This window comes from Podarcis melisellensis (assembly GCF_964234715.1).
Source record: "Podarcis melisellensis genome assembly, chromosome: 14".
Classification (NCBI taxonomy): domain Eukaryota; kingdom Metazoa; phylum Chordata; class Lepidosauria; order Squamata; family Lacertidae; genus Podarcis; species Podarcis melisellensis.
Window position 1 is genome coordinate 401,453 of NC_138546.1, and position 25,328 is coordinate 426,780.

Sequence of the window (25,328 nt, forward strand, 5' to 3'; positions counted from 1 at the left end):
TGCCTTCCCCTCATCTCCCTGGGGGGGGGAGCACAAGACCCCTCTCAGCAGCGGAGGCAAGCATGGAGCAGCGCTGGCCCCCCGCCTTCCTCCCCCCCCCCCCGCAGGCAGCATTGGGGGAAATGAATCAGGCTGACATTTCTATTAGCAACCAGCGAGGAGGATGCGTGAAGGAGGAGGCTGGCTCTGGCCAGGATTATTTATCCCAGTTAGGGCTGTCAGGAAAGCGAAATGGTAGTCAGTCAGCCATGGCCAGAGGACGGGCATTGCCCCTCCCAGCACTGGCTCTCTCTCTCACACACACCCCCCAAGTCGGTGGCCTTTGCAGAAGAAGTAATCGAGGTTCTCTTGGTGCTTTGAGCCATCCCACCTTTCCTGAGGGCACACAAACCCAGCCAGGTCATGTTTGGCTGCCCTTAATCCCCTCCCCAAGTGCCTGTTGTGTAAGACTTGGAGGCCGAGTTTGTGGCGCAGGCAGTGATCTGTAAGTGCCGGCAGCCAGCTATGGCAGGGAAGACCAGAGAGAGAGAAGGGGGCCAGATCCATGGCTGGCCAAGGCCGTGGCCCCCTCTTGTGGCCCCCCACAGGAGAGGCTTGCCCCAAAGAAGGGGTCAGCATCTGCCAAAGCTTCCCCCACAGCAGGACACGCCATCGCCTTGAAGCAGCTGCACAGACGGCAGCATCCTTTACCAAATATCAGCCGCACAGATAAAAAACAAAACCAGCAATATTTAATACATATCTGTCGTCTTCTTTTTAAAAAAAGCTATGAATGAATATATGCTCTGTTCTGCAGACTCAGGGTTGTCCCAAGCCAGGTCCACCTGCTTCTCCCCAGGCCTCTAGCGGTGGCAGGGACCGTGGGTGGGAAAGGGCCGAGGATGGGGCCAGAGTCCGCTCCCGGCCCGCTGGCCCTTGGCTGGGCGCCGTCCGTCCCCAGGGGGCTTTGGCCTTCCTTCCTACACGCCCAGCTGCATCCTCTCCCGCAGGGCCTGGCTGCTCATCCCTGGGAAGATGCTCTGCAGGATGTCGCAGTAGACCGTGTAGAGCTCCGGGTCCATTTGGGGTCTGGGGAGGGTCCTGGAGTTGCAGGCCTGGTCGGCCGCCGCCAAGTGCTGCAGCAGGTAGACGTCGCTGAAGAGCAGCGCCAGGATCTTGTGGGCGGCCTTGCAGGGGTCCTTTTCGGACTGCGCCAGGGCCTTCAGCTCCGTCAGGGTGTAGCCGTTGTAGCGCTTGTTCTCCTCGGCCAGCGGCTGCACCGTCTCCCCAATGTGCCGGACCTTCCAGCGCAGGCACTTCAGCTCTTCCCGGACCTCCTGCAGCTCTTGCTCCACTGCCAGCAGCTCCTGACGGGTCACCAGGCCTCTGCTGGGAAGAGAGAGAGGGAAGGGTGGGCATCATGCGCTGAGCAGCCCCTCCCTCCGCCATGCCCCTTTCATGGCACCTGCTGGGAGAGGGATGGGAAGTGCCTTTGTGCCAGCCAGAGGCAGTGCACACGGCAGGAAAACATTCCTTGCACACCATGAGCATTTCATGCGCCACACATCCCAGGGGAGGGGACACCCCATTCAGCTCTCTTTTAGGTCTGCAGGACAACAGCGTCACGGACACACAACACTTCCCCTTGCTGCATTTTTCTAAAGCGGTGCCTGGGACCATATAGAGAGCCTCTTGCTGTTGCCATGGCTGAACTCTGACACTGCAGCCCAGTAGGAAGAGGCAGGTGTTGGCACCCACAAGACCCGCAAAGCACCCAGCAAGAGCCAGAACCCCAAGATGGCACCTCGGCCACTTCCTGGATGAATGAGGCGGAACATCTCCCTCCTTGACACTAGCATGGGACTCATTCCTACAGAGCTGAGCGGAGAGGCTCTCGCAATCCCCGGTGCAGAATGAGGCCGCCATTTGGCAGCAGGCCCCTCACGCAACCCACAAACCTCTTCAAGTCCTCCTCTTCCTGAGCTGCTCTCATGTCTTCTTCTGCCAGCTTCACATGCCCAAGAGGCTGGGCACGCGTCTGCCTTGCCAGCTGGTTTCCTGATGCCGCGGCCAGGAACTCTCGGCTCACAGGAGGATTGCCATGCCGAGGCAGCAGGGCTCTGCGCATCATGTTCTCTGGCACCAGGTTGGGCCTCGGGGGGGCTGGGTGGGATGCCAGCCTTGAGGGTTGGCCGGGGGCCAGGGGCCCAGGTCCTGCTGCTGACACCCCCGCCTGCGCACTTGGATTCAGGCGGCCGTGCTCAGCAGTCCCTCGAGCGGCGGCTGGGGCCGCATCCAGATGCCTGGCTTCAGGGGAGGCGAGGCGGCTGCTGGGCTCCGACGAAAGCGAGGAAGAATTGGTGGTGCTGGTGGGAGAGCTGGACGGGGCTTGTGAGACGCTCCTCTGCCCATCGTGGCTCCTGGCGTTTTGCTGCGGCTTCACAGCTGAGTGTTGTGCAGCCCTGCAAGAGACCGAGAGTGTTCACTCCCCTCCTGGCCGGCACATTTTACGTCCCGTGAGCAAAGGCCACAGCTGCTGCAAATGCATGCATCTCTGCCCACTCAAAGGCAAGGGGCGGGGTTGCAATGAGAATTTTGGGGGCAGCTGGAGGCAAAGGGCTTGCATGCTTTTTCTCCTTCTCTCACCAAAAAAGGGGTCTGTGGGGGTCTTTTGCACAGCAGTTCCCTCCTGAACCTACCAGGGGCTGAATCCCCAGAACTGGAAGGGCACCAGAGGGTGCTTGCAGTGAGAGACAGAAATTCCCCCTGGGATCCTGGCCACAGTAAGCAGGCCAACCAAGACAGACTTGGGTGCCCACAGGCGTGGGGGGGGGGGAGGGCTCCTGCTGTCTGCTTCCTCCATGACCATTGGGCAAAGGGCTCAAGCTGGCAGGGTGGCATTGCCCATCCCACCTGCTATGGCTCAGCCAAGGGCTGCTGGCTGTCCCAGGTGCAAGTTCTGCTTAGGGGCTCCTTTGGGGAGCAGGGAGCCCAGCTGGCCTGGGCAGACTGCAGGGAGCCAGCCCCTCTTCCAGTTGCGCCTTCAGCAGAAGACTTTGCTTGGCCCTCTCTTGCCAACAGCAGGGCAGGTGTGCCCTTCTGCCCAAAACGCAGCCAGCCTCCCTTGCAGGCAGAGATTCCTTCAAGCCAGACGGACGTGTGCCTTCTCCCATCTTACGCCCCCAAGGCGACTCAGTGAAGCACTGCGGCAATCAAAGCGTCCATGCACAAGCAGAGGTAGAAAAGGAGGATCCAGTCTACACTGGGGGGAAAGGAGGGCAGGGCTGAAGCAAACAGCCTCAATTGCCCAGAGGAAACTGCCTGTGCCTGGGCAGCCTAGCTCATTGTGGTGCACACTGACAGGCAGCAGCGATCCAGGGTTTCAGGCAGGGCTCTGCCCCAGGCATAAAGAGATGCTGCCAGGGATCACGGCTGGGACTTCCTGGGTGTACAGCAGCTGCTGTCCCCCCTGGGCTACAGCCCTGGCCGAGGCAAAGCCCAGATGGAGCAGGAGGTGGGAGAGGGAGAGAGAGGGGACTCCTGGAAAACCAGCCACATCGGCTCCTCTCCTTGAAATCTCTCCGTTCCAGCTGGTCCTTTACAAAAGCTCGGTTGCCAAGAAGCAGCATGCAGGTTTCCTTTCCCCCTCCTCCCTCCCAATCCCTTTTCCTCTGCTGTTGTGTCTTTTAGACTGTGAGCTCAAACGCAGGGGCTGCCTTATCACTGGCCTTTGTAAGCCGCTCTGGGAAAGCGAGATAAAGATGCTTTAAAGGAACAAGGAACAAGTCCCTGTCACACAGACATGGTAAATGCGGCAGAAAGGACCATCCTGGATGGATCCCTTTTGTCCGGGAAGGTTATAGGAGGGCAGCTTGATTCCACGTGAGTCAGGCATGCACAGCCCCCCCCCCCCACAGCTCAAAGAGCAGCCACAGAATCCAAGTGCCAAGTCAGAGGGGCAACACAGCCCATCACAGAGCCACGGAATTGTTGAGTTGGAAGGGACCTCCAAGGATCATCTAGTCAGCTAGGGAATCCCTGAGCGATGGCCATCCAACATGGTCCCTCAGGTGAAGAACTTTGGGTCTCTGGGTGTAGTTTTTTTTGGGGGGGGTCAGCTACATACTGATAAATTCAGTTTGGGCAACTGAAGCTGATTAGGAGTTGTTGTGCAAGACCCCCACATCCCCAAAAGATCAGAAAAGGTAAGTGACTGGAAAACTGGGCTAACTCTGGAAAGTGTGGTGTAAATAATAAGCAATCAGTAAATAAGAACTGGGAGCCCCTTCTCTGTCTTTGCCCACAGGGAGACCACCTGGTCCCTGGAGATCAGTGAAACAGACAAAGCAGAACCCAAACGGTACAGAGAAGAAGATGCCCACCCCATCCACGTGGAGGTGCCAGCATTTTGGGTGGGGGGTGTGTGCCTGGTCACACCAGGCCTGGGCTGAGCATCTCCCCGTGGCACTGGAGGGCAGCAGAGGAAAGGGCAGGGACGGCACTGGCTCCTCCAGCGCTAGGCCCTGGCTCAGGTGGCTTCCATGGCCGGGCAGAGCTGGCACCTGCCTCTTGGCCCAGCCGTGAGGTTCTACCAGAAGCAGGAAACCTTTGAGTGCCAGGTGCCCTCGGGGAACGGAAGAGGCACCAGGGAGAGTTCCGGATTTAGACAGCCCTTTGGCCCAAGAGGCTCTTCTGACATCCACAAAACGTTACTCTGAAGTGCAACTCACACTCCTTTACTAAATCACCCAGCAAGACACACGGCGGCGGGCCAAACGGGATTTCCACAGCCCACGAAGTCAACACAGAAGCATCAAGCAGTCAGGCACCTCTGCCACTGGTTCAGAAATGAGCCCAGCCCACTTTGGTATTGGTAGGAGTCCAGTTGGGGAGGTGAGAGGGGCAGGCCTGGTTGGAAGCCCCCCAGTCATCTCTCTCAAGCCCCTTACAGGATTAATGCAAGGGCAAAGGGGTGCAGGGAGGGGTGTCAATGACATGAGGAGAGTCACCTGGTCAAAAAACAGGAGTGGCCACCGGTGCAACCCTTTCGGCCATGAGAACCACCTTCCACCATCCAAAATTGCTCTCCATTCACAAGGCGAGTTACTGAGCCAAAGAAGCTTTGCAAAACCTGAGCCATGAGATCCTTTGCAAATTAAGGCGCACTTTGCTAAACCTCAGCTGCGTGAGAGAGCCATGCTGGGCAATTCCTTGTTCCCCATGCAAGCTAAGCAGGTGGAGCCCGAACGACAAATGCAGCGGGACAAGACAGATGCAGCTATTGGAAGGCAGCCCCTCCACTTTGGCTTTCAGTGACATGAAGACAAACACAGATGGTTTCCCCACCACACACACAACACTGAGGTTTGGGCCACTGCTTGCCCCTTGAAGCAAGGCTGACATCACAGAAGGCGAGGCTTCAATGCCCAGAGAGACAGGGTGAAGTCAGGAATTGGGGGTGGGGCGCCCCTCCAAAAGAGCCAAGAGGAAGGGGGTTGTGTGGCCTGGGACATTGAGGCCCTTGGTAGTCTGTGTCACCCCACATCCTGCCCCCCTGCGCCAGGCCTGCTGCCCCGGAGAGCCGCCATGCAAGACAGACAGCGAGTCAGAGACAGGCGGCACTTACTATTGGAGGAGTAGCCATGGAGGCATGCTAGCCTCACGTCCCCAGTCTCACCTCTTTCCTCCTCCAGCCTGGAAAAGAGAACATACAAGTCGCGCCTTGAGCAGGAGCCGACTCCCCTGCCGGATCGGGGCCCGGGAGGAGACCAGTCGCCTCCTAAGCCAAAGCCGCAGGGAACACAGCGACACAGTCAGGGGACACAGTGCCCACACTGACCGGCAGCAGCGCCTCTCCAGGGTTGCAGAGCTACAGCCAGATGCCTCTTCCTCCTTCCTCACACTCAAAGCAAAGGCTGGGGGGGTCAGGAAAAGGGGGGGCACTGTTTCCACCTCTCTGCTTTCAAAAGAGTGTGGTCCAGGGTGTGCATCCATTCCAGAACTGAACTCCCACAGCCCTGCCCTGCCCACGGCTGCAGGATCCCAGAAGATCAGAAGAGATCACCTTACCCATATCCCCCCCCCAAATGCGGAATTGACCCTGCTACAAGGGACACACAACCCTTTGCTCTGCATTTGTAAGAACTCGGACCACACTCTGCCTAGTGAGGTCCAGCAGTCTGCCTGTAGGACACTGCTGCAAGAGGAAGAATGCAGGAAGGACTTTTGCAGGGAAATGTCACCAGAATTTGTGATGCTCTCCTGCAATTCCTTGCAGGCTTCGTTCCCAGGGACAAGCCCCGATCCTCTGCACCCCACCAGCCCAGGCTGGTCAACCAGGAAGAGCCACAGGAAAGGCAAGGAGCAGGAAAGGCCTCTTTCAACACTTGCCACGGTTCCCTTCATCACCTCCGTTTGTTATAAGAATTCTAAGGTCTCCAGCAGAGAATAAATGCTCATAAATGTACAAGGCAAACACACATACAGAAGTATATACTCCACGTGTCTGAAATAGTACAGGAGAACAATCCTGAAGCCATTTTGACTCTCTCAAATTGACCTCAATTATTTCTCTGCAAGGAGGAAGAAAATGGGGAAAGCTCTCCAATGGTTTTTGAACTGCAGGGACTGCATACACCTCCCTGTAAATACAGTCTGGCAAGTATCTGTTAAGCTGAGCAAACTATATGTGCAAGAGAGGAACTAAAGTATTGACCATCTCCAAGGAATGGCCAAGAATGCAATCATTATCAGGTATCCTGGCAGACTGGAGAGAAGCAACACTCTCAAATTTCTACTGGAGACAGTCTCCTTCTGTGATGTATGTACGATGTCTGGAGGGTGCTTGGGCTACAGGGTGGGCAATTTCAAAAGGCTTTATAGAGGCTTGAGCACCATTGTTCTGGGTCTCTCTTGCCTCCTTGCAAGGAGGGAGGGAACTCTATTGCAACAGAAAAATAAAGACCTGCCTTGCTTTCACTGCATCCTAACTTCATCCATTCATCTCATCTCAGTCCCTTGGGAAGCTGGGCAGCAAAAGCCCACCCCCCCTAATTGCCTCTATCTGTTTGCAAGCGCCATCCATCCTCACAAGGCAGGCCAAGCCCTTGAGTTACCAGCAAGAAGGGGAGGGGGAAGCAGGGAAATATCCCATGGTGCAACCAGCTGTCACTGTCGCAAAGACCCTGCGCTTGACCATCAACATGCCCAGAACAAGGCGGGAGAAGGAAAGGTTCTCTCTTCCCAACATCAGCATTGCTGTCACTTAAATGGGGGGAAAACAGAACTGCATGGCTTTCGGACAGGAAACATTAAAATACAGGACTCTTCCCTTCCTGTCGTTGCTTCCTGGCTGGGGTGTAGGTCATCGGGGGAAGTATTCTGCTCATTATCTTTGCAAGAGAGATTTTGAGAACGCTTTGCCCACCTTCTTCCAGGCACAGAAGCTGCCTCTTGACTGCTCCCTGCCCCAGTCAAAAGGGGGGGGGGAGCCCCAGGGCACCTTCAGGAGGTTCATGATCACTCCGACCTGGAGCATCAGGGATGGTTTTGATGGCTGCTGCCTCCCCACCCACCTGCTGCCTCCTAAGCCAACACAAGCCGGGCCTGGAGAGATCTCCTTCCCAAGGCGAGCAGAAAAGAGTCACCACAGTGGCCCCTCTTCTCTCCCTGCCTCCCTTTGCGAGCTTCGAATCACAGCGTCACAGAGCTAAGTTCGTTCCCAACAGATCTTGCACCAAACCCATTCCACTCCAGCCAGTCATTACCTTCAGGTGAGCTTCAGACAGCCAAATTCATTCATTCCACCAAATGTCACTTTCAGTAACCCAGATCATCTTCTCCAGCTAGATTACAAACCCAGAAATTATTGGGGGGCCTGGGTAAAGATTTGGGGGCCCCTGCCACGCTGGCCAACCAATGGCAACGTCCTTGTGGGTGAAGGTGAGCAAGAGTCAAGCCTCTTGAGGAGTCAAGAAGGAGACAGAGAGCGCTCTAATCTGCAGGTTGCCATCTGATTGGATTTGACCCTGATCTCATTTTAGGAGGTATTTTAACTGATTGCCTGATTTTATGTTGATGTGTTATACATTTGATGTTAGCTGCTCTGAGCCCAGTTTTGGACAGGGAGGGCGGGGTATAAATATTATTATTATTATTATTATTATTATTATTATTATTAGGGGCGTTTCCTCTCCAATCAAAAGGAAGCTGCGCCTTGCTCAGAGGAAAGGAGGAGCCCCCTGGCACCACCCACCCAAAGGGATCCTTGCCCTCTGCATGCCCACCCTGCCTCCCCAAGGAGGAGCAGGCGTGATGATGGCCGGTCTCCTTCTCCCTGCCCCACAGCCCCCTTCCCCACCCTGCCCTCCCAGGCCAGCCCCACTGACCTTCCGTGGAAGTAGGTGATGGGCTCGTGGTCCGCGTAGGCGGCCTCTTCGGGGAAGCCCTGCTCAAAGACTTTGCGCTTGTGGCGGAACTCAATGACCGTCTTGGTGTAGGAGTTCAAGGTGGTGACGGAGGCAGCCATACAGCAGGTGAAGGAGCCCCAGGCCAGGCTGCAGAGAGAGAGACGGGGGGGGGGGAGAAGGGAGAAAGGGGGCTGGGTGGCAGGCCCAGGACCAGGACCCCACCCCACCCCCAGCAAGGCCCCTCTCTGGTGCTGGGTCCCAAGGCGGCACAGGGCCCATCCTGGACATTCACTCATTCATAGTTATATATTTATGTCAGGTTCCTACTGGAAGACCAGACAAACGCTAGAACATTAGCGGTGGCGAAGTTTTTATCGGTGGCTGCAAGAACCAATGATCTCTGTCTTTAAGTCTGAACAAAATGCTTGTTTAACCTGGAGGTAGGCTGTCTGAATTGTCCATTGCGTTGTAACAATTTGTTGGGTCTCTGGACCGTAATAAAGATTGATTGATTGATTGATTGATATATTTAATTTGCATTTCACCTTTCCACCAAATGGTGCTCAAGGTGGCTCATAGCAATCAAACAAATATAATAATAAAATAAGGGGTCAATCAATTCAAAGGTATAAAAAGGAAGGGGATTGTTTTGAAATATATCTGTTCAAGCAACAGTGTCCAACGGGGGGGATTAAGAGGTGCTGAAAATAAACTTCACAAAGAGGGAGAAATTAGTCAGGGAAGAACTATTCTTTTTAACGACAATAAATAAAGTGGAAAACAACTCGGTATGGAGAAAAGAAAGCATGAAGAAGCCGTGAGGAGGGTGTGTGGGGGGTGGGGGGTGGGTGGGTGGGTGGGTGGGTGGGTGAAGTCAACCTGGAGAAAACGAAATTTATGGTGGGAAATGTTTTTTTGGTGACTGGTATAGTATTTTGAAAAGCAAAATGCAATGTATGTAAGAATGAATATAGTGTATATAACTAATGGGAATGGAAGAAGATATTTGCATATGTATATGTAATTGTGAAAATGCAGCAGTAGTAGTAGTAGTAGTAATAATAATAATAATACAGTTAAAACAGCCATGGGACATCAAGGAAAGAATATTAAAACAGGAAAGTAAAATCTTAATTAAATGACCTTTGGGGGCACAGCCCCCCCCAGCTCAAGGCGAGGCGCAACAAAGCACCGCCCAGGCACATTTCCCCCTCCCGATAGCGGATGTCCAGGACTGAGCTCCTTCCTTAGACCCAGACTCTTGGCTCAGGAGAGGCACCTCACGCCTTGTTCTGCGCCAGAAGCAGCCTCTCTTCTTCACGCTTGCCCTGTCCTTCCACCCTGGGGGATGCAAAAGAGGAAGGGATGCCCACGGACCCCCCCTGCAATTCCAGAGGTGCCAGGAGGCCTGTGGGACTCCAGGAGACTGACAGGAGCCCAGACAAGGCAGCCTGATCCTTGGCCATGGCTGAATAATGGAGTTGGGGTGGGGGAGAGAAAGGTCTCTGCCTGCAGAAGCCTCCTGTGCTTTGCTCTCCTGATAACCCATCGCTGGGCCAGCCGAGTCCTCAGTTTCCAAGAGGGCCCTCCATGAGGGTCCCCCCCCAAGCCACGCAGAGCCTTCAGCCGCTCAGTCTCACCAGAAGGACCAGCCGTAGTCCCACGAGTGCGGCCTCCAGTCTTCCGGGCCGAGGCTGACCGTCACCTGGAACACCTGGGTGTACATCATGTGAGCCACCATCCCCAAGAGCCCTGCGAGGAGACACATGTGGGATGCGAAACACAAGAGCAGTCAAGGACAACACTCCTAGAGTGAACATGTTTACACATGGGGAGGAATGTTTGTCCAGCCAGCAGGAAAACTTCCTGTTTCCTTCTGGGCTGGGACAGACTTCCTCTGCATGTGACTAGAGGTGGGTGTGGCCTCACCTGTGCAGGTAACGACAAAAGCACAGGGCAGGGCAGCCATCTCTCTCTCTGTGACTACATGCATCAAAGAAGCAACATCTGCTTAGCCAAAGATGCTCTCTTGGCTTCCAGCCAAGAGAAGACAAAGGGACTGTCTCCTTATGAGATATTTTCCAGGTGTATGTTACTTTTCTAAGCTAAGTCTGCCTTCTGGGATCCTATTGTGAACAGAATGGTGTGTGAGTAAACTCTTTTTATACTTTTGTAGAAGACTGTGTTGTGTCTTATCTTTTATAAGGAAATAAGGGGAAAATACCAGAACAGTTATTATGGAGGCTTTAGCGAGCCTGAACAAGCGCATCCGCTGTGAGTTTAAAAAGCGGGATGTTACTCTGCTAAACTGTGAACTTGTTAACACAAGTTGGAAAGGCTATAATCAGACAATATATCCTCTCCTGCATCCCTGAACATTCCCACAACACAGACCCAAAGGTTTCCATTGCTGGGACAGGGGAGACCCTGAGGCTGTCTTGGAGCCAGGCCACCATCGAGCCGCCCAGCAACTGTGGGGCAAGCTCCCCATCACCGGAGACCCACCTCCCTCTGCAGCTGGAGATACTGCCAGGGACCAGCCCTGGGACCTTCTGCAGGCCAAGCAGGTGTCCTGTCGCTTGGAGGGGAGGGGACTGTAGCTCAGCAGTACAGGGAACCAGGCAGAGGGCCTTCTCGGTAGTGGCCTCCACCCTGTGGAATTCCCTCCCATCGGATGTCAAGGAGACAAGCAACTATCTGGCTTTTAGAAGACATCTGAAGGCAGCCCTGTTTAGGGAAGCTTTGTAAGGCTTAAGGTTTTATGCCTTTATATATGTTGGGAGCAGCCCAGAGTGGCTGGGCAACCCAGTCAGATGGGCAGGGTACAAATAATAAATTATTATTATCATCATTATTCTTTGTGAGCGAGAAGTTCTGGGTTCAACTCCCCGTGTGGCCAGGCAGTGAAAGGGCCCTCTGCCGAAGGTCGGCATGGAATTGCAGTGGCCCAAGATGGGTCCAGCTCAGAGCAAGAGAGCCTCATATCTGGGAGAGGAAAGAAATGGTCTTCACTGATGGCCCCAGCCTCAAAAACAAACCATTCCAGCTCAACCAAGTAGCTGTTTTCTTTTTTCTTTTTTAATTTAATTTAATTTTTTTTGTCATTGTGTGTCATTTTATTAGTATTTTCCACATAACAACAACACAAAAGATATCGAAAAATAACAAAACACAAAAACCAACATTAAAAAAACAAAAAAATCATATCTTACAAGTTAATAATATAAACACTAAAAAGAAAAACAAACATTGACTTCCACCAATCCCACAGCACCTCCTTTATCTCTCATTGTGTCTTCCTTTTTTCCTTATAATCTCTATCCTAACATCTAAATATAAATCCCTCTTTCTTATCCTTTCACAAGGTTATTCCAGACTCAGCCAGATTTCTGTTCTCGAACCTTGGCTTTTAAAGTATTCATTTAGGTGCTTCCATTCCTTTCTCACTTCACTTTTTGGTTTTTGTCTTATTATGTCTGTCAATTTGGCTAATTCTAAGTATTCTGAAAGCTTGCATAACTATTCTCCCCTAGTGGGTAACTGATTCCTTTTCCAATACTTAGCCACCAGGATTCTTGCTGCAGATGTCGCGTATAAGAAAATTTTGGTTTTGTCTTTTGGAATATCATCATTTAAAATATCTAAAAGGAATGCCCCTGGCCTTTTACTATATGATATTCTTAGTATTTTCTTTATTTCTTCCACGACCAAGTAGCTGTTTTCACCTTGCTGCAGTGCAAGGAGTTCAGCTACTTCCCGGAATATTTCCTGGGCTTGCGCAGGGACCTACCTGAGAGCACCGTGAAGACGGCGGCGAAAGCGTTGAGTTTGAGCCCGTCAATCACGTTGTTGGAGTGGATGAGCTCAAGGCACATGAGGCTGAAACCGATGACCAGCAAAGCGATGTAGAGCACTTCTGACACCACCGACAGCCACAAGACTCCTGCAAGCGCACAAGGGACATCGTCAGCACCGGGAGGGAGCTCTCTCAGATCAGAGAGGCTGGCGCAGGGCAAACTTCAGCTGCGACTCCCGCACTGCAACGGGGTTGGGCTAGATGACCTTCGGGGGGTTCCTTCCGACTTGACAATTCTATGATCCTAAGCTGAGCAAGGGAGTTTCCAGCTGAGCTGCTGCTGGGTTGATTCCAAGCTCAATTGGAAAACAGCCCTGCTCCCAGAACCATGGATTTGCCCTCAGCCGCCTTTTGAGGCAACGAGAAGCAAGCATTTTCTGGGATGGGGCCACCAGGATGGGGTGGGGTTCATTTCATAGCCCACTGGCGGCTAGTAGCAATCATCTTCCTTCATTTGGCCCCATCCCTCCCTCCCTCCCTCCCTCCCTCTGTGGCCCATGACAAGCCCACTAGTCCTCAGAGTTCACTGCCTGCCTTGGGAAAGGAAGAGAACAGAACGTGCAAAGCATTATTTGTTTAGGAAATTTATGTCCTGCCTTCCCCCTGAATAGTCCTCATGCGGACTTACCAAAAAAAAAGAAAAAAGCAACAAAAGAAATACCCTCTAAAATCAGCATCCAAAAGAAAGCAGCACGATTAAAAACCACAGCATGAGCGGAGAGGGCAGATTTCACCAAGCGCCTAAAATCACCATTTTTATTTAGAGAGCACCATCAGTGTTGGTGATGCTGAAATGAGGACAAGGTCTCAGCCCCGAGAAGCTTACAATCCAAAATTCAGCCCAATGGCAGTGGAAAGGGAAGGAGATGGGCAGGGAAGCAACGTGCAGCCGGTGGTCTCCACAAGAGGTGCTGAGGCTTGAGCAATGCCAACTGGAAGTCAGCAGTAAGGATGCACTGCACACCTTTGCCAGGGGAGAAAACCCCACAAGCTGGTGGGGGGTGTTGCCACCTGCAGTCACCCATCTAAACCTGGGAGGGGGGCACAAAGAGGAGGGGGCACAAAGACAGGTTCACAGGAGAAAAGGCAGCAGCAGCCCTTCAGGGACTCAGGCCAGCCTCAAACCTCCTGCTCCTCTCGATGTTTACCCAGTGCCAGCAGCTGCCCTGTGCCACCCCCAATCTCTGGGGAGATCTGGAAGAGTAATGGAGAGGGCCAATCAAGTAGGCTCTTTGCCACAAAGGAGGTGGGCTAGGAAGCCCCCGGCCCCTTGTGCAGCGCTGGAGGAAGGCAAGAGGACCAAACGTGGGGCCTGGCAGGTGGAGTGGCAGCCAGGTGGCATCCCTCCAGGATCCGGGAGGAAGGAAGGGGGCCCCAAAGCAGAAGGAGCTATCAGGGCAAAGCCCAGGTGGGGCAAGACACCCCCCCCAGCACGGGACCCTGAGTTGACAGGTCAACGTTCGTGGCTTTTAGAGGTCTGCAAAGCAGGGCTCTCGCGTTGCTCTGACCTTGCCACTTCCAGCACAGGCACAAAAGGGGCAAAAGAGTCGCCAGGGAACAGCTGTTCTGCCCCCCAGTTATGAACAGGCTCCCTCCCAGCGAAGGAAGCAAGGATATGCCTGTTGCTTACAGGCAAACTGAGGCAGCACAAGGGCCTTGGCTCCCCTCTGCAAAAGGACAGGATTTCTCGATTCAGCGGTGCTGATCTCACCATCAAAACACAGGGGGGGGGCGGGATAAGAGACAGAGGCAGACAGACACGCTCCCTCCCTCCCTCCCTCCCTCCCTCTCCTGGCGCTGCCACTGTCACCTGCGCAAAGGTGACCCCGGCTGATGCGCATCTCTTACCTTTCTCAGAAGCTGGAGCAAGGTCAATGAAACTCCGGCATTTCTCACCTTGAAGAGAAGAGGAAAGGTTGGACAGGCAGGCAGAGGCTGAGTGGGCATCGCCACACCCCCAGCAAGGCTCCTCTCGCTCCTGCCCTCTCTCACAGCCCCCCAAACTGCTGCTCCTGGGAGGCCCCGTTCAGGCAGGAAGAGAGGCAGCTGGGAGCAGAGTCAGGCCCCTGGCTCCCTCTGGCTCTGCCCTGTCTACACCGGTGGGCAGCGGGGGCATCCCAGGCTTCCAGGCAGCCTGACCTGGAGATGGCGGTTGGGGACTGAGCCTGGGGCTTCTGCATGCAGGGCAACTGATCTGCCCCAGAGCCGCACAGCCCTTTCTCCAAGCAGAGACCATTCTCCCAGGAAGGGGCAGCCGGGCCTGTCCTGCCCCTTCTGCCTGCCCACAGGGCCTCTACCAGTGCTGCCCCACCTGAGAAATGGGTGGGTCCCCTGTTTTGCATGCAGAAGGTCCCCAATCCAGTCGCCACCTCTGCTTAGAGGACAAGGGAAGAAGAGAGGGGTGGCTGGGAAGGGATTCATCCTGCACACGGGTGGTCTTGAGCTTCAGCTAAGAGGCTGCAGGGGGCTGGGGGGGGGGCTTTTCCTGCCTGGGGCTGTGGCAAGTCCCTGGCTGCTCATCTTCAGCCAGATGGACCCCTGGTCTGACTCAGGAGCCCAGGAGGGGCAGTTCCGAGGCTCTGTGCCAGCCTTTCTCAAGCCAGGGCTCTCCAGATTTGTTTGTTCGTTCATTTATACAGTTGCACCCAGTGCCGGATTTACGTATAAGCTAAACAAGCTACAGCTTAGGGGCCCCCACTCTCTTGGGGGCCCCAAAAAAATTGAAAGAAAAAAAACTGGATGTACATTTCTAAAATAAAAAAAGATAAAACCCAAATCAAATAAAACCTACATACAGCAACGGTGTTTTGTGTTGTGTAAGCTCCTGTGATGTAAGTCCTGGGCCCCGCCTGCTAGCCTGCTCCCTCAAATATCACTGGTTTGCTCCTTTCTATATATAGGGTGCCTACATTCTGCGTGGACTGGCTGCATGGCAAGATGTGCAAATGGCTTGAGATACCTATGAGGTTCATAAATTGCCACATTGCATATATTCAACACAAAAAACAGCAACAATTTGTTGTTGACAAAGGACAGCTGGACATATAAAGGGCCCCATTATCTAAATCTGGCCCTGGTTGCACACCCCACTTATCATTAAACAAACAAACAAATAACAACACAGTCTTAAAATACGACAAAGCAAGAGAACGGGATTGGGTCATATCTCAGTGAAAGCCTGTTTAGGGGGCTTTGAAAGCTCTGCACTGTTTTGGATGACAACTCCCTTCTTTCCTTTCCAACAGGGCCCTGTAGGAACTCTTCTTCCTTGGAGGGTTTTAAGCAGAGTTTGTATGGCCCTCTGTCAGGGATGCTTGAGCTGAGATTCCTGCATTGCAGGGGGCTGGACTAGATGACCCCCGGGGTGCCTTCCAATCCTATGACTCATCATAGAATCACATTCTATGATGCTGAGGCTTCTGGGAGTCCAAAACACCTGGAGGAAGCAGGTTGGGCAAAGCTGGCCAATGCCCCCGCCCCCTTCCAAACCCTGGCATCAGCACCCCCCCCCCGAGGATTACAAGGATTGTGGCACGGCGGGGGGGGGGCAGACTCCCAAGGGCAATGTAGGCCAACCTCCTGCAATGGTGGATGTAGTGATCAGATGGGATTACTATGAGGAATTATAAAATATGCATCAAGCCATTGTGTCCGCGATGAAAGCATTGCATTGAATGGGTTTGATTCATTGACAATCGTTTCTGATTGAATCCCACATTTGCTTTCTCTGTGCCTGACAGGCGTGTATAAGCATTCTGAAACACAGGCCAGTTGCTTCATCAGGCATCCTGGGTCACAGAGATAGTAGGTAGCTTCTTTGATGTAGCTACTGTTAGTTTTGTTAATCTTGGGGCCAGGAAGAGAGTTCAGGAAGAGAGTTCACTCTCAGATATGTATGTATGCATGCTCAGAGTAGTCTTTGTAGTTAACAGGATTTCTTCTGGTTTTTGAAATGCTCAGAGGAAATCTGATTGGTTCTTACGAACACTGTGTAAAAAGTTCTTTTGTGAATAAAACAACCTGGGCCAAGACGTGGACAGGAATTATTATTGGCACCTCCTCCCAGAGTCTTGCTGGTGAAGCCTCGTGTGTGTTCTATTAATCAGAGTCCAATCCTCCCTTGTTTTGGGAACACTACAATGTTGGGAAGCCAGAGCCCTCCCCTTCATGCCAGGCTGCCCCACCTGAGCCAGCAAGAGAACCCTGGTGCCCAAGGTCCCAGCGGGCAGGCCTTGCCGCTCTCGCTTTCCTCCTGGCAGCCCCTCGCCAAGGGGGTCTTTCTGCTCCAGCCCAAAACACTCCCCCCCCCCCGGGATTCAGCTTCTTAATCACCAACATGGCACACAATGCAAGATTGCATAACCATGAATAATTTTACATTGCTGAGTTATGTAACAATGGTATTTATGCAGCTATTAATAGCTTATACTATTCATAGCGTGCTAATAACAGAAATGTGTAGTGGATCTCTCTCTCTCCATCTCCTTCCCCTAAAAATAATAATGAAACCCTGGGAGGGGCATCATGTCTGCACATGAAAGGGTAGGAAAGAGCAAACGATCCCCAAGTCTGAATCCTGTTGTGTTTTGCTGCTATAGCCCTATCCATCAGCTGCCAGAGAGGCAGGCAAAAGCTGAACCGCTAATGAAGGGTACCTATGCCAGTAATTAAGATCCACCCCCTCGCCTGAGCCACATCGCCCACATCCCCACCCCACACACAACTGCTTCAACCATCTGGCAGAGGAAAGGCCAGGGGCATTTTGAGAGGCCTCAGCAATACAGTCATACCTTGGATCCCGAACTCCTTGCAAGTCAAACGTTTTGGCTCCTGAACGCAGCAAACCCGGAAGTGAGTGTTCCGGTTTGCGAATGTTCTTTGGAATCCAAATGTCCAACTTGGCTTATGTGGATTCCAATTGGTGGCAGGAACTTCCTGCAGCCAATCAGAAGCCGTGCCTTGGTTTCTGAACATTTTGGAGGTCAAACGGACTTCTGGAACAGATTCTGTTTGACTCCGAGGTACTACAAATGGTTAAATGGCAGTCTCATTACAGCTTACGGAATCAGCTTCAGTTGCTGAAACAGCTGGAGGACACAGCTGGGCACCTGCAGGAAGGTGGGAGGCCAAGTGCCCTCTCCATCCCTGCCCATCACAGCTGGCACAACCCGGGAGGCAGAGGCCAGCCAGGTGGGTCCAGAGAGTAGTTAATGCATGTGGGAGTTAAGCCCGCTGCCTTGATCAAAGGGGGAAATGGTGTGGCCTCTCTTGAAGAGCCCCTCTCTGCTTCCAGAGGATTTAGAAAACTGTCACTTGGTCTCGAATACTCCTTTCTGGAGCAAAGTGAGAGAGAGGGTGGTGGCTCGACAGCTCAAAGGCGCCCAGACCCAGATATGTCTAGACCCATGGCTTGCTGGCCAGCATGACTAAACCACTTCTGGTGCAACTGGATCCTGTGACGGAAGCCAGAGCGCACGGAAACGGCATTTACTTTCCTGCCGCAGCGGTACCTATTTATCTACTTGCACTGGTGTGCTCTCGAACTGCTAGGTTGGCAGAAGCTGGGACAGAGCAATGGGAGCTCACCCCGTCGCAAGGATTCGAACTGCCAACCTTCTGATCAGCAAGCCCAAGAGGCTCAGTGGTTTAGACCACAGCGCCACCTGCATCCCCAACCAGAAAGTAGTCCTAGGGGACTAAGCACAGCCTACCGGATCAGGCCAAGGGACATTTGGTCCGGCATCCCGTTCTCACAGTGGGCAACCAACTGCCCATTAAGGGAAGCCTGCAAGTTGAACATCAGCACAGGAACATATTCTCCTCCTGCGGTTTCCATGCTCTCCCGACCATAGCTGTCAACTTTTCCCTTTTCTTGCGAGGAATCCTATTCAGAATAAGGGAATTTCCCTTTAAAAAAGGGAAACGTTGACAGCTATGCTCCCGACTGAGCTACTCTCACTCACAAGGAACCTGAAAGCAAGCAGCTGGAACTGAACTTGGACTCAGCCCCCAAGTCTCATCAACCCAGCAAGCCTCCAGCTCCTTCGTTAAAAGCTGCAGTGCTAATTCCCAGCTCAGTGGCCGCAGCAAAGACTCAGCTCCACACACAAGGGAAACGAATCACCCTGGGATGCCACGGGCCCCGATTTTCCTTGGCACCTTTTAAAGTGCCCCTTTGCCAAAAGGAAGCCCACAGACTGCCATTTGGCTCACAGGAGTCGGCTCCCAATAGCACAAGAGATCCAGGGCTGGGCATTAGCAGGGAAGGGGTGGAGAGCAAGAACTCCCTGCCTTTTTCTAACAGCAAAAGTGTCAAGTTATTTCTGGACTTTCTTCACATCTGCTACAGACGCCACAGTCGTGAAGGCCGCTCCCTGCAAGGCCCTTTCCTCCTGGCCGAGGGGGCGAGACCCAGGTGCACCAGCTCTACTAAAGAGGCTCCAGGGAGACCAGAGGGACATCGCTATGCCTGGCAACAAATCCTAATTATTGGATTATTCTGCCTCATCTTTTTGTGCCTGCCAAACAGCCGTGCCGTGCTTGTAATATTTTATTCTCTTGTTAATTATGCTGTTTAAAATACGCATTTTATATTTCACTTCACTTGGCAATGTTTTCTTTTGAAATGTTGAAGATTTTGGTTTTTTGTTAGCTTTGTTTGTGTTAAATATGTATTCTGTAGCTGACCTCCTTTGTAATGTTTTATTTTGAAATCTTTGAGATGGTATTTTGATTTCCTGTTAATTGTGTTGCTTTGACTGTGTGCTTTATATTTGACTTTCTTCAGAAACGTTTGATTCTGCATTGTTTTATTGATGTTTAGTAAGAGGTAAACCGCTTTGAGATTTTTCTTAAAAATATAAAGGGGTATAGAAATGAAATAATAATAATTAATAATAATAAAGATGCAAATGAGAGCATTTTGCAGCAGGCATGATGCATGTTCCAAAGCACTTCTCTCAAAAACCTTTCATTTCCATGGCTCTTTGAATGTGTCTCTCCCCCCCCCTTGTAGCCTTGCCCCATTGTTGTTGCATTAATCTGAAAGCAGCTGAGCCCGCCCCCCAGCCCCATGATTTTTAAAAGTGAAGTGTGTCAACAGAAACAGCACATCATGCTGATTTATTTGGGACCTTTGCAGGAGAATTGCCTCCTTCCCTCTGACTGGGCCGCAATGTCTGCTGGCTCCCTGCTGACTCCCTTTACTGGGTCCCCAGACGATGACCAGTTTAAGAGCCCTTCTTGGAGCTTCATCAAATGCAGGTTTTCTGAAGGGCCCTTGAGAAGCAGGTCATCTCCCCCCCCCCCCGCCATGACCGCAGGCACATCCTAGCAGGAATCTGTGTTCCAGTGGCTCCTGCACCTCCAACCAGGCTTCCTCACCAAAAACTGCCCCACCGTGGCGGATGGGGGGGTGAGACTTGACCTTTGACTTTAACCAGCAGCCCGGGAAGGTGACTTCCATGCCCCCCCTCCACACAACAAAGTGCCATCACTCCCTCTTTGCTGCTGAGGATTTATTCCTGCTATTTTTGAGCATATTGTATAACTGATCTTCTTCTAAGCTTTTTAGATTTAATTTCAGACTTGGCAGGGAAGCTGGGCGGACGCACTGCCTTTTCCCAGTCACCAGAATTTGGAAGCAGTCGGTACTCCCCACCCTGGCAGGACTTCATGCTCTGCGTCCCCCTCCCCTCCCAACAGCCACCACTGCTCCCCTTGGCCCACGGTTGCAAGGGGGGGAGGAGTGGAGGGGGGGAGTTGTGAGGTCCAGGGGGGCTGCAGCTCTTCTTCTGCTTCTGGCTATGGCAGTGAAAACATCTTTGCAAAACAGACACAGATGGAGCTTGCAGGGCTGTTTTGGCACAAACAACAGGCACAGGCAAAACCAATCCCTCTCCCCACCAGGAGCCCACACACCCAGGGAGAAGCAGCACAGTCGATGCGCTGAGCAGCAGGCCTCCCTCAAAGGTCTCCTCCGAGTCAAATTTAGACAAATGCATGGAGGAGAGGGCTATCGAGGGCGACTGAGGCAGCGATGCTTCTGAATGCCTGTTGCTAGAAGCCACGGGAGGGGAGAGTTGCTCCTGTATTCGAATCCTGCTTGCTGGTTTTCCCCAGGCACCTGGTTAGCCACTGTGAGAAGAGGGTGCCGGACAAGAGGGGCCATGGGCCAGATCCAGCAGGCACTTCTTACAAGTGCATTTATGACCAACACTCCAGACTGCGGCAGGGAAAGCTCATAGCAGCTTTGAGACTTAAGGTGGCTTTTAGAGTTTCAGAAATTTAAGTGGCTCAAATAAAGAGACTACCTGAGAGCCGCTGCTCAGAGTAGGCTCAAGCATCTGCAGGAGGCCCTGGGTCCCAATCCTTATGTTATAAGAACTCTAAGGTTCCCAAACATAAACGTTTGTAAATGTACAAGGCAAACACATACATAAGTACCGGTATATAAACCACATATCTGAAATAGTACAGGAGAGTAATCCTGAAGCCATCTTTCAGTGACCTCAAATGTTCCTCTGCAGGAAGGGAGGCTACTCCCGTCTTAGGAGCATAGATGTGCATGGATATGGTGAGCCTGTGACCTGGATTCAGGAATTAAAATATTGACCATCACAAAAGAATGGCCAGGCTGCCCAGGTCAAGCAATCAGTGACCATTAACAGATATTCTGGCCAACAGGATTTCTGCTGCAGATGCCCCCTTCTGTGTTGTATGAGGGATGTTTTGGAGGGTTGTCTTGGGCTACAAGGTGGGCAATTTCAAAAGTCTATATAAGGGCTTTCACACCATTGTTTGGGGTTCCTCCTCCCTCCTGAGTGGGGTGAGTGAGGACCCTGTTGCAACAGTTTAATAAAGATTAGGCTTACTAGCTGCTTTGCTTCTCAATGTTATCCCTACCGATAGTGAACCCTCTTAAGGACTCTGTTCAGGCTCTTGGATACCCCATAAGGAAAAAGGAGCAGGTTTCTTCTATAGCACTTAGTACCCTGGGTAGCAGCACCAGGTGCTGGAAGAGGCCCTCCTCCCCCTGCTGGAGACCCCAGAGAGCTGTTGCTCCTCTGAGGAGACAAGGCTGGACCAAGGATCCTTCTCAGACATCCAGCCTTACAAGCTGCCTTGGAAGAACCTGCTTCTAGCTACGCAAGCCGTCCCCCTGCAGCCCAGTTGCCCAGGGGACGATGGAGGGATCTAGGGAGCTTTGCCCTGCTCAGGAACTGGAGGAATTATTCCCTCCCTGATGGCTGATGAATCAAAGCATCAACGCTGCTTATCTCGACTACAGGACAAGGTTTCCCCAGACACACAGAGAGCCACAGTTTAACACAGAGCTCAGCGCTCCAGGAAGCGAAAGCCAAGATGCCTGGGTCACTTGGCAGCCCCACACCGCCTGAGTCTGCAGGGAGAGGCTTCAGTCCCCTCAAGCTGAGCAACTTCCAGACCTCAGAGAAGCTGCGCAGCTGCCTGCAAGCTCAGCCCCGGTGGCTCCCTTGCTGGAAGGCTTGCACAGCCCAGGGGAAGGGTCCTGGCAGCTCAGTGGCAGAGCAAGTGCCTTGCAGGCAGAAGGTCTCAGGTCCATCTCCAGGTGGGGCTGGGAGGGACTCCTGCCAGAATCCCTGGAGAGCAGCTGCCGGTCGGTGCGGACAGTGCAGAGCTGTGTGGGCCAATGGTCTGGCTTCATAAGGCAGTTTCATGTGTTCCATGTCTGTCCTCTATAAAAGGGGGGGTCACGCAGCCATGGATTGCCCTGATGGAGTGGGGGTGGTTTGAAGGAGGTGGGGGGGGGAGATCAAATCAAGAGCTTTGCTTGAGATGCAAAGAGCAGCTGGCGGGGGTGTCGATTACTGTCTCCACCATGGCAGGCTTAAACTCTCCCACCTTCCCACTCCCACCCCCCTCCCAAGCTGCCCAGGCTGCTATTTAACTTCTTTTTCAAGAAACTACCATGCTGGTTTATTTCACCCACACAACTAGTTTGGCACTGATGTAACTTGCAGGTTTGGGGGAATATTTCTCGTGGTGGAAAAGGACTGGAAGAAATTTAAAGACTACCTGCAGACACATTGTAAAATCCATGAATGTTAAAATGATGTGAGATATAAAATAATATGGCATTAGTGAATAAGGTATGATTATGCAATAAGGAATGTAATAGGGATGAAAGTATGGAAATACGACTTACTTAAATATTTTAACAGATAATGAGATTTGAAAGAGGATAGGGATTTGCTGAATCTGATGGTAAACAGGAACACAAAGAAGGGAGGTGTGGGGAAGCCAAGAAACAGGGTTAAGAAATGGGGAAAATGTTTATTCTTTCTTTTTTTCATGTATTCTTTATTTTATTTTTTTGCTTTATGTTTTGTATTGTTTTATTTTTTATATGTTCTTATGTATCTCTCTAAAAAATCTTAATAAATATCTTATATAAAAAAAAGAATCAGAAACAAAGTTGGGACTCCAGGACTTAATTGTCCAGCGTGTTTTAAAGCGGGGGGGGGGGACCCTCAGACACACTTCTAAGTGAGCAGGGGAACTGCGCCATGCTTTGCTAGGAGACAGGAGGGCAGCAGCCGCAGCTGGTTTGCGGGGGGGCCACGAAGCCGGGGTGTCCCGGGGGACTAGGAGAGCCTCCGGCTGCTCCATCCGTGGCTCGCAGCAAAGGCGGGGGCACAGCCCCCGGCAGGACTCAACGTGGAGGGGGACAAGCCCACGAGGAGGCAGAGGGCTCACCCGTACTGTCATCTCATATGGACAAGAAACTCCCCGGACCTCCGTTGATTCTCTGCTGTCCATATTGCCGTCTTTCGGCTCCTTCAACCTGGGTTTTCTCATACCAGGGATATTCTGAGGCTACGAGAAAATCCGGGCCGCGGCAGAGGAAAGTGTGCGAAGGCAGGGATTTGGGGGAGAGCAGCCTGGGAGTCAGCGGAGAATACATGGAGGCCCGGGATGCCTCTTCCCGGGCGGGGTGAGCCCGGAGCCTCGGAGCACTTTGCCCTCGACCAAGAGCGCTGGAACGACCCTCCTGCGCGGCGCAAGGAAGAGGGAGCCAAGGAAGGGGAAGGGGCGGAAGAGAAGCCGCCGCCCTCGAGGGGGGCATTGGGCCGGGCTCCTCGGGAGCCCCCATCCCTGCGCTGTGCTTGAGGCCGGTCCCCCTCCTCGCAGCCGGGGCTGGCCGGGGCCCCGGAGCGGGCATAGGCCGCCTTGCCTGCTGCCTGCGACGCTGCCCGTGCCAACGCGCCATCCGCCGTCGCCACAGCAACGCCAGCAGATGCCGCAAGGCCGGGCAGACTTACCTGCGCGTAAGCGCCACTCAGCTACGGTGGGATTACTTCCGAGGAGGCCTCTGCTGCAGCAGCCCAAGCCTCCCTCCGGGTCCCCGGCAGACGGGCAGGGGGACAGGCGCCCTCCCGCCCGGCCAGAAGTCCCACAGAGCGGCCCTGGCGCGCGCCCCCTCCCCACCGCCAACGGCGTCCCCTGCCGGCGGGGCGCGAAGCCTCTCGGGCGGCGGATGAGCCCGGGGCCTTGGGGAGGTTGCTGCGCGCGGTGCCCTTGTCCCGCCGCAGGCTTCTCCGCATGCCAGGGGCGAGGCGGTGCCCCCAGCCCTCGCCCGCAGGTACTCACCGGGCGTGTTGATGTTCTCCTCGCACGAGTACCAGATGCCGGCGTGGAAGTACCTGAAGAGGAAGCGGTCGTCGCCCGTCTCCCAGCTGTAGTGCACCACGTTGGAGGCGGGCGGCGAGGAGCCGTTGCGCGCCGTCTCGTTGGCGGAGGCTTCGTAGCCGTAGTCGAGGCAGTTGGTGCGCTTGTGGGGCCCGCAGGTGGGCTTGGGCACCCGCTGCGTCCCTTCGCACCAGTGCGTCGTCCCGAAGGCCGTGGCCGAAAAAAGCAGCGCCAGCAGGTTGAGCCCCACGGCCAGCAGCGCCCGCGCCCGACGGCCCCCGACGGCCCCGCCGCGCCCCGACGGGGCCCCGCTCCCGCCCGCCGCCGCCGCCTTCATGCTCGCCCGCGCCACGCACCAGGCAGGCGGCGCCGGCGGCCGAGGAGGCCTGCCATGGCTAGGAGGGGGCGCGCGCCTCGGGCTCAGCCGGCGCGCCACTGGCCAGCCAACGCCGCCGCCAGGGCCAGGGAGGCCGGCCCGCCCGCCCGCCCGCCGAGAGGGAGCCGCCCCGGAGGGAGGGCCTGGCGCCGCCTCTCCCGCGCCGGGGGCGGCCCCTCCATCGCCAGCAAGGGACGGACGGAGCGGGCTCCGCGGGGAAGGGAGGCCGGAGAGGAGGCGGCGAGAGGGGGCGCACGGGAGGCGGCTGCTAGGAATCGCGCGGCGGCGCGCGGTTCACTTAGGGAACTCGCTGCCGCAGGAGAGGCCAGCAATTTGAGCGGCTTTAGAAGAGGGGGGCGTGGGACCAAGTCATGGAGGAGGAAGGGCGATTAATGGCTAATAGCCAGTCTGGCTCGGCTCCGCCTTCGTGGCTGGAGACAGCGATGCTCGGTTGCTAGAATCGGCCAGTATCCCCCTCGTCTTTTGTTCGCGCAGCTGCTTCTTCCTGCCTAAGTGCGGGACCTGACATTTGTCCCTATGGAAACTCATTGTGTTCGTTGGGGCCCAGTTCTTCTGTGAAGGTCGGTCTTCCCGCAGCATTAGGTGCCCCCCCCAGTTTGTTGTCATCTGCACATTTGCACCCTCTCAATTCCTTCGTCCAAGTCATTTGTAGAGATGCTGAACAACAAGGGGCCAGGACAGAACCCTACGCCCCCCCCTTCTCACTTTCCCCCAGGATGATGAGGAACCATTAGCGAGCAGTCTTTGGATTCCAGCTACAAATAAATCCACCTAACAGTTACCTCATTCAGCCCACATTAATATTACTTGTTAACAACAAGTGTTTTTTGTTTTAAGTATGCTTTTTTACAATATTAGGAGATATAATGTATAGCAACTTATAGCATTATAATTTTAAAGCTGGTATCACTGGATCAAGTTAATCAGTTTTATTGAATGAATTAAATTGTTTTAATTGGGTCCCAAATGAACGTGCAATTAATTGTTGCTGTTTTAAATTTTATTTCATTGTGTATTC

At 53.5% G+C, this 25,328-nt stretch overlaps 1 protein-coding gene across 2 annotated transcripts; it reads right to left on the bottom strand.

The window, feature by feature from the left end:
- Positions 1–709: 709 nt before the first annotated feature.
- Positions 710–24,265, bottom strand: GSG1L (GSG1 like). 2 transcript variants are annotated; one of them, XM_081889203.1, is made up of 7 exons: positions 23,875–24,265; positions 14,092–14,139; positions 12,178–12,330; positions 10,028–10,139; positions 8,367–8,534; positions 1,938–2,441; positions 710–1,365 (listed from the first exon to the last, which is right to left on the bottom strand). In XM_081889203.1, exons 1-7 carry the CDS (start codon positions 24,248–24,250, stop codon positions 960–962), a joined length of 1,767 nt encoding a protein of 588 aa, XP_081745329.1. In that variant the 5' UTR covers positions 24,251–24,265; the 3' UTR covers positions 710–959. The 2 variants fall into 2 exon arrangements, with proteins under 2 accessions (XP_081745329.1, XP_081745328.1); XM_081889202.1 differs by having other exon boundaries at positions 710–1,368.
- Positions 24,266–25,328: the final 1,063 nt, after the last annotated feature.